Source organism: Urocitellus parryii, chromosome 2 (assembly GCF_045843805.1).
Source record: "Urocitellus parryii isolate mUroPar1 chromosome 2, mUroPar1.hap1, whole genome shotgun sequence".
Taxonomy (NCBI): Eukaryota; Metazoa; Chordata; class Mammalia; order Rodentia; family Sciuridae; genus Urocitellus; species Urocitellus parryii.
In genome coordinates this window covers 160,813,403-160,822,441 of record NC_135532.1, presented here as the reverse complement: position 1 = coordinate 160,822,441, position 9,039 = coordinate 160,813,403, and the positions used below count along the sequence as shown (strand labels likewise).

At 41.2% G+C, this 9,039-nt stretch overlaps 1 protein-coding gene across 1 annotated transcript in view; it reads right to left on the bottom strand.

Annotated features, from left to right (window-relative positions):
• Positions 1 to 272: 272 nt before the first annotated feature.
• The window catches only part of C2H3orf52 (chromosome 2 C3orf52 homolog), a 32,246-nt gene continuing 23,479 nt past the window's right edge, over positions 273 to 9,039 (bottom strand). Inside the window, exons 4-6 of the mRNA XM_026395045.2 lie at positions 4,852 to 4,922; positions 982 to 1,163; positions 273 to 277 (exon numbers count right to left, since the gene is read on the bottom strand). Coding sequence (XP_026250830.2) covers positions 273 to 277; positions 982 to 1,163; positions 4,852 to 4,922 — 258 coding nt within the window. The remainder of the gene's footprint in view (positions 278 to 981; positions 1,164 to 4,851; positions 4,923 to 9,039) is intronic.

Here is a 9,039-nt window from a genome sequence, read left to right as displayed (position 1 = left end):
CCTCAAGAACTGCAGCGCCCACACATCAAGTGACCTGCCTCCCCCCAACCCTCCCACCCATCTGACTTCCTGCTTTGTCAAGACTTGACCCAAGTGGGTCAGCGCTTGGGAGCTGCCTTGCTGGGTGTGGAGTCAGACTTCCTATCTGTGCAGAATCAGGAGGAAGGACAGTCTGGTCATTGTCACAGGATCTTTCCTGTAAAAGAGAATGAGTTCTTTTCTCTCCAAAAACTCAGAGGAGCACCTTCTGATGCAGACCAGTCTCAACCACTTCACTCTGAAAAGAAAACAACAGAAGAACAAGTCGTTACTTCTAAAAAAACAAGATTATTTTAAACAGTAATGGTTTTTTTTTTCCCCTTCTGGTTTCATTGAGTTTGAAAATAAAATTTTAGGTAAAATTGAAATGTGTGTCAGTTCTGAACAGAGAATGTTCACTCTCCAGTCGGCACACATGCGTGTGTGTCCACACACACCACCCTGGACACTTTCCCAAAGGTAAACAACATTTATTGTCTGCTTTTTTGGTTTTGGTATAAATCATGATAAATAAATTTTGAAGCAACATTTTGGATACTGAAGATATCTTACCATTTGGCTGTTCTAACCATAAGAACATCTCTAAAGGGTCAACGTTTTGAATCATGTTCCAGAGAGGGAAAAGATGGGACTTGGCTGAGCTGGGGGTGCTGATGGAGACCCTGGCAGAATACACAGACAGCTCCTTGCTCAACAGCATGGTTCTCTTCATGGTTTATTTTTTCTGTAACTTTTTCCAACTATGCTGTCAGCTTATGGAGGGCAGGGACTGACCTCCATCCACAATGTGGAACATTCCCACACAGAAGCAATACCGGCTGCGTGGAGGAGTGCATGGGTGGTTGGTTTGTACACTACAAGCTACTACAATGGCCAAACCAAATTCACCTGGCCCCCAAACTGTTCACCTACCATCCAGATTCTGACTTCTTTTCTACTTACCATAGAGCAAGAGAGATGCTGGATCAAGCCCCAGACTCTCACAATGAGGTACACTCTGATCATAGAAATCCTGTAGCAAAACTCCCAGTACAAGCTCCTCACTCATCCTGTACTTCATAAAGCCGTCATCTTCCCACGGAACCCCAAACTGCAGGTGATAGGTTGCTGTGGCGTTTTCACCACTGAAAGCCAAACCAGAGTCAGTCAGACACAAGCAGAATCATACTGAAATTCAGGAAATCCATCTTATCAACAATATGTGTTTAGTTCTTCATCTTCTTCCTCTAAACAATAGCAAAGGCTGTACTGTCCTGAGAGGATGTACTATCCTAGAAAAATCTTCCCTAGACCCATCACAGAAAGTGTGATACCCAAAGGACTTAAAATCAGCATACTACAGGGACACAGCTACATCAATGTTTACAGCAGCTCGATTCACAATAGCTAAACTGTGGAAGCAACCTAGATGCCCTTCAGTAGATGAATGGATAAAGAAACTGTGGTATATATACACAAAGGAATATTATTCAACATTAAAGAGAATAAAATTATGACATTTGGTAAATGGATTAGGTAAATCGATGGAGTTGGAGAATATCATGCTAAGCAAAGTAAGCCAATCCCCCAAAACCAAAAGGCGGAATGTTCTCTCTGATAAGTGAATGCTGAACCATAATGGTGGGGGGGGGGGGCGGGTATTGGGTGTGGAATGGAACTTTGACTGGGCAAAGGGGAGGGAGAGGAGGGGAGTAGGCATGGGGGTAGGAAAGATGGTGGAATGAAATGAACATCATTACCCTAAGCACATGTATGACTGCTCATATGGTGTGACTCTACATTGTGTACAACCAGAGAAATGAAAAGCTGTGCTCCATTTGTGTACAATGAATCAAAATGCATTCTGCTGTCATGTATAACTAATTAGAACAAATTTAAAAAAAAAAGAAAAAGAAAAAGAAAATGTGATCACAGCCTCCCCCCTCCACCTAGTACTCATCCCTCAGAGTTCACTGGCAGAGGCCATTGAAGGGAGAGACACGACCCACAGTTAAAGAATATGGCATGCTGGCATGTCCTCTGTCCCAACAGCAGCCTTCCACCCTCTGAGGCAAGTCAGGAAGCCTGGTCTCCGCTCCTTGCGTTTTTCCACCTGCCCATTCTCAATGCTACCCCCGCAAGTGAGGGTTAGAGTTATTCAGTTTAACATGCTCTTTATTAAACTTATAAAAGTGTTTAAGGTAAGGCCCATAGCTACCTACCATTGGCTGAGTGCAGGACCCCTGAACCACTAGGCTGCCTTGTGCACCAGCAGAGAACCACACCGCCTGTGTTTGTCCCCAAAGTTGGATTATTTTTTTCTGTTCCTTTTTCAGTTCCAGAGACCCCCCTAAAGCAAGATGACCAAGATTTCCTGAGGAAACTCCAATGAAGAAGAAATCCTAATTCTCTCATCTTCCTAGAACATATTTTTCCCATTTTCAGAATAAAATTAATCATAGGTCTATCCTCAGTTAATTAGTAGCTTATGCTGCTCTTTGACTCTGATTCAACATTTAGGGTTTTCACAGTTATTCTAATTGTTTGGTTCACGATGACCTACATTATGCAATAAAATAATTAGTAGGTGGTCACAGCTGAGACTACTACTCTAGTGCAAGTTTAAAGACATTTGAGTCCCACCAGCATGAATCAGCCACCGTCCTTGCTAAGCACATGCAGAGAGCTCCCTCTTGTGGACAGAGGTTAAACCAGCCAATAATTGAAACATTTCACAAAGTGGCTGACAATTCAGTCTGTAAACTCTACTATGGCCAAGTAGAGCGCCAAACCCTGTAGATGAAATGAATAAGACAGAATTGGAACTCTGAAGAAGCACAGTTTCAAGAGTGTCACTCAACTCAGGCTGAAATATGCACTTGCAAACTCTAATCCATCTACCCTAATTTGCAGGTGCCATTACTTATCCTCTGATCTCTGCCCTTTAATTATGATTAATGGTGGTCAGTCAGCACCTTGACAGAAAGCCACCCTGCATGCCGTGGGCAAGGACTTGGGAGGGCTAATGAAAAGGTCCAGAGGCGGAATTTCAGAAGACCAGCTGAATGAAAATTTGGACTGCCTAAACCAGCCTGGCTAGCCCATCCTTGTCCCCCATGTCAGGTAACTAGGTGAACTTACACTAGGCTGCATTTTGAGGGGAGAATTTTCAAGGAAGCAGTGAATCCTGTGAGCTCGGTCCCAGCAGCCCACCCACCTCTGGAGTGCGTCTAGCAGCTGATAAGCCAAAGGGCATTTTCCAGATGCCTGCTGGATCAACCTTGACTGAGGTCAGAAAACCCCAGAGACATGAATACATAAGGCAGGGAAGTGCTGTCTCTTGCCCGTGTGCAATAGTGTCCTTTTAGAAGCAATGGCTCTTGTGTCTCATTTCAACATTTTAGAAACTTTTCCTGGCTTTAGAAAAAACAAACATGTTTTTCAAAGATAATTTTTAAATCTAAAATACAAAAATACTTAAGTTTTTTTTCCCCCCAAACAACTTTATTTCTTTTTCTTTTTTTTTTCAAATTAGTTATACCCCAGATGATGTTCAATGACAGATTCTCTAACACCAAGTCTTGGCTAGATTTCAGGTCATGTTTTACTGGATTTTTTGACGGGTTTTTCCCACTGTCTATCTTTACTCTGATTATATGGTCCCAGCTCCTCTGGACCCATAACCTAGAGCTAGATTCCTGAAGGCTGTGTGAGGGTCTTTTCTCTCCCAGCGTTGCTTCGATCTTTGAATTGCAAGTGGGGTCAAGGGGATGGAGGAAAGCATGCTGGGTCTGATTATATATCTCTCCCTTTTCTATTGGCATTTAGTACCAGTGGTTTATGATTAAAGGGAACAATGTCAAGGATGGCAACATTAAGCAGCATGTGACTTGGGGGACAATTAAGAAAGAGAGAAGGCAGTCTGACACCACCTAGGTTTGCATACTTCAGATCCATTTCGGCCCAACCCCATGGTGTTACCACTGGCTTTAGATGCTTCCTCTCCCAGGTATCCTAATATCACAGTTTGGAAAATGTCTGGTTTTAGAGGGAGATCTCAATATGTAATATATCCTTTGATGGTCACATCCCAGAGACATCTCAGGAACAGAAGACAATAAAGCTTTGCCATGTAAATCTTCTTCAAATTATTTCCAATAGTCTTAATGATATAAAGTCCTAGTAAAATGACCTCTACAAACCTAGACCCTTTTGACTACATTCTAAGCATATTAAAGATCAGCGGGAAATTGAAAAATTAAAAAAAAGTGTATACACATGTGTAGTATATGTAATAAATACACAAGCATAAGAAATCACAACAAACTATTAATAGTGGCTAATTTCGTAGAAGGGGGTATGATTAATTATTGGTAGTAGTGCAGGAGAAAAGAGGCATAGGTTGACTTATCCTGTAAAAGTTACCTTTTTAAATTACACAAGAAGAATCTAATCCTGTATTGTGCTCTTCAAAGGAGAAATCCAGCATATGGATTATATCATTTCCATCACATCACTGAGATCTATTTCTCTTTCCACTCTTAATTTACTTGTGCATCCATATTTAAGTAGAAATGGTTTACCTGGGACTGGTTTTTCCCCTCTCCATGTGACCTAGTTGAGTTACATAATTAATCTGGGCTTCCTTTCTCTCGTTTGTAAAATTAAAGAATTGAGCTAGTTGATGCCCAAGGAAGTTGTGACACTTGGAAATTCTGTTATTGGTTCCCTTCCTGCTCTGAGGCTCAGGGAAGTCCTCGTAGGTACAGGATACCTGGGGTGAGCCAGAGAGGCAAGAGAAAGAGATCATAATGTTATGCTGCACACTCTTACCTGAAGTCCACTATTTCAACTGATGTGAAATAACGACTCAGAGATGGAGATTTACTGTACACATCTTCAAGCTAATCAAACAGAAAAAAAAAATAACATTATTGATGATTATCTTCCGCATCACTGGACAAAACAAAACTACCTCTAGATGAGAGATTCCACCCTAGGAATCAACCTATCTGGGCTGAGAAAGGGAAGGTGTTAGCCTATCACGAACAAAGGCTGAAGTTAGCACTCACTTAAAAGAGCCTCGTTGACAAGGCCCAAGTGACTCCACTGGAATTCTCAACTCCTCTCATGAGCAGTGATGACATCCTATGGCCTGAGTGATGAGGATGGCCAGTGGTCACAGCAGGAGCCCACACAGTCCCCAAGGACCATGGGAAAGAGAGAAAATCCCAAGGTGGGATTGGGGGTGCATCAGCATGGGCCACTCAGCACTGGGAATGTCACTGGCCAAGGGCTTCTTTCTCCCTTCTGCAGAGCTACATTGCAAGGAGCAATGGCTGTGATGGGCCACAGGTGTAGCACTGCCCCCTGCACAAAGGGATAAATCGGGGAGTGGCAAAGATTCGGAGATTTTATTTTATACATGAAATACTGCAAACATGAGAAAAAATTCTGACCTGTGTTCCACCTCCTAGATCTTATGCCTTATATTGTGCTACACAGATGCCCCTTAATTTATGATGGGACTTCTATCCTGATAAAATCCATTGTAAGCTGAAAATATAAAAAGTAAAAAATGCATTTAGTACACCTATACAATACAAAGCTGAGCCTTGTCTACCTGCACTGTTCTCAGAACACTCAGATTGGCCTGCAGTTGGGCAGAATCATCTAACACATGTCTATTGTATAAGAAAGTGTTGAATGTCTCATAGAATTAATTGAATACTATTCTGAGAGTGAAAAACAGAATGGGTGTATGAGCGTGCTTGCACACCATCATAGAGTAATCGGAAGAGAAACCATTGTAAATTAGGGACTGTTATTATTGAGTTCAGGCCTTTATTTTGGGAAACAAAATAGGGCTAAAGTGACTTCTACACCCTATTCAATTTTTCCCTCCTCTCTCCCCTAGTGCTAAAGACAATCCTGACAATTTTTCCTTGCATGTTTCTTTAAATTAGTACTTCCTTACATCCTTATGTAATAAGAATATATGATTTAATTTGTGCTTTTATTCAAATAAGAAGAGGAACCATATTCTACACAATCTTCTAAGATCTGATTCCTCCCACCCCTTTGTTGGTATGGAACTCAGGGCCTCATGCAAATGCTCTGCCACTGAGCTACACCCCAGCCCTGATTTGTTTTTGTTTTTTTGTTTGTTTGTTTTTGTTTGCTTGCTTGTTTTAAGATGTGTTCTCTCTCTATTGCCCAGTCTGATCTCAAACTCAAGTGATCCTCCTACTTCAGTTCCAGAGTAGCTGGAACTACAGGTGTGTACCACCACACCTAGCTTAAAACTTGCTTTTTCTTTTCTTCTTTTATTTTTTTCCACAAAAAATTACATTTGAGATTTATTTGTCAGGTACATCTCAATGAAGGCATTTAGTCTAACTCCTAGGTAGATTCCATCACAGGATTATACCAATGTATCTGTTCTACTGATGGTCTTGTGCATTGCTTCTGATTTTTTCCCTTATTACAAAGTATGCTGAAGCAATTGTCCTTAAACATTTCTGTTCATCTCTATTTGTACATGTAAGGCATGCCCAGCTGTACATGTAATAGTTTCTCTGGGCTACATACCAAGAAATGGAATTGCTGGATCGAAATAAATCTTGCCAAATTGCTTTCATTTTACTCTTCTCCCCACAATGTATACATGATTCCTTTCCCACATTCTTTCCAAACTTTTAAATTTTTCCAATTTAAGGAATAAAAAAATTGTGTTTCATATTGTGTATTCTGCTTTTCTTACTAATGAGTCTATTTTCCTGTGTTTCACTCTGAATTGCTCATTAGTCAGTTTCTTTTCCTATCTTTTTCTTGTCTCCCTAAAGTGGTTAGTTTTATGTTATGGATAAGTGCTGTTGATAGTATGTTACAGAATCTTTTCCCAGGCTTTGATTAGTCTTTTCATCACGTATCAGAGATACTAATCCTAACCTCACAATTAGGAGAACATGCAGCTGAACCCATGTACCTTGCATTCCTTCTAAATTTACACTGGAAGGTTAAACACCTTGGTCTCTAGCAGATTAGTTTTAACATAAATCAGGACTGTACTGAAGTCTGGCTACACTCCTGGCAGGCACCTGCCCCTGGGGTTGGAGTGAGACTACAGCCAAGTATCTAAGAGCACCACCAGACCCTCTTCTCCCAGCCTGATTTCAGCACAGGCATTGTTTGGGAAATCTCGACAGCATCTAGTGGTACATCTGTGCTGAACAAGGCTTGCCCAGCTGCACTGTTAAGGCTCAGTACCTGTTACTTTATCCAATAACAAGCATCAGAAGACACAAAGCAGCTGTGCCCAATCGGGAGCTCACCTGTCTCCTATCCAATTCCGGTGGGATCACACGGAGGCTGTGCTTCACAGCACTCTCCCATCTAATTCACACGGTGACAACTCAGTCGCTCATTAAGCACAGATCAGAACATTTGCAATGTGTTGTTTTAAATTTTTTTTAATTAGAGCTTAATGGTTATACACAGCAGTTGGGTTCATCCCATCAAACTCATGGAAATGGATTTCAGCTCATGATCCTCCCTTTTCCCTCCCCCTTTTCCTTCCGTCCCCCTTCTTTTGTTTCTCTCACTAGACTTCCTTTCGCTCATGTATTAATTTGTCTTTGATTGGTTCCTTATGTGATCTTACTCTTCCATCCCGCTTTCCTTTATTTTACTCCAGCTTCTGCATATGAGAGAAAACATTCAACCTTTGATTTTCTGAGTTTGGCTTAGCGTGATAGTCTCTATTTCTGTCCCTTTATGGGAAAATGCCATAATTTCATTCTTTTTATGGCTGAGTAGAGCTCCATTGTGTGCAGAGCTCAACACAATTTCTTAATCCGTTCACCTAATGATGGGCATCTGGGTTGATTCCATAATTTAGCTATTGCAAACATTGACTATTTGTACCTTTCTAATCTTGCTAATACTGTCTAATGGTCACATCCCAGAGACATCTCAGGAACAGAAGACAATAAAGCTTTGCCATGTAAATCTTCTTCAAATTATTTCCAAATTATTTATAAGAACCTGACTTAATAGACATTAATACATCTCCCCTTTTTGCAGGTTAAGAAACCAGCCTTCCAAGATATTAAGAAACCAATAGTACCTTCTTACTCTGCTAGCGAATGGTAAAGGCAAAATTCAATTGTATGGGCAGACACAAAATCTCAGCTTTACCACATTTGACCTCACTACTTAGAGAGGCTGAAGCAATGTAGGAGAGTGGCTCCTGAATATCAGGGTGGGAAGAAACGATGCCCTAGTGACACTAGGGGAATGGTTCTGGAGCTCACAGGAGATGGCTGTTGAGCCAGTCACCAGAAAACTCGGGAACTAGGAAAGCAGCTTTAGCAGGGATGCTAAATAGAATGAAAGACAGGAGGAAAGTGAGGATGCTATAAAGCATTAATAATATTAGCAATATTAAACAATTATAATATTTCTTCCTTTTGGATTGAGTTTCCTATTGAGAAGGGTTACGTCTATCATTTCTTCCAATTTTCTCTGTTCTCTCTCCCCACCACCTCCTTCTTATGCTAATTTCTAGAGTCTAGTACTATGCTTTGTTCTAGTAGACTGACTCCTACAATTTTTTTGTACTGGGAATTGAACCCAGGGGCTCTTTACCACTGAGCTACATCCCCAGTCCTTTTTTTATTTTGAGATAGTCTTACTAAGTTGCTTACTAAGTGAGGCTGACCTCCAACTTTTTTCTCAGCTTCCCAAGTTGCTAGAATTACAGGTGTGCACCACTGCAAAAATTTTTAAGTGTTCTAGCCATCTATTGCTAGTGTTCACACTAAGATTCTTTTTGCCGAGTACAGTCTCCTTCTATATTTAGGGCATATTTACATTTGAGGAGTTGTTAGTTACACTGTCCAATCTGGGCCCAAAGAAATGGAATAGGGGCTTCCCCAGCCTTTATTCGAGTGTCCCCCACTTTGTTCCTATGAGGCTTGGTACCAACAGAACTAGGAGACCAGTGAGCTAATTAGGAGA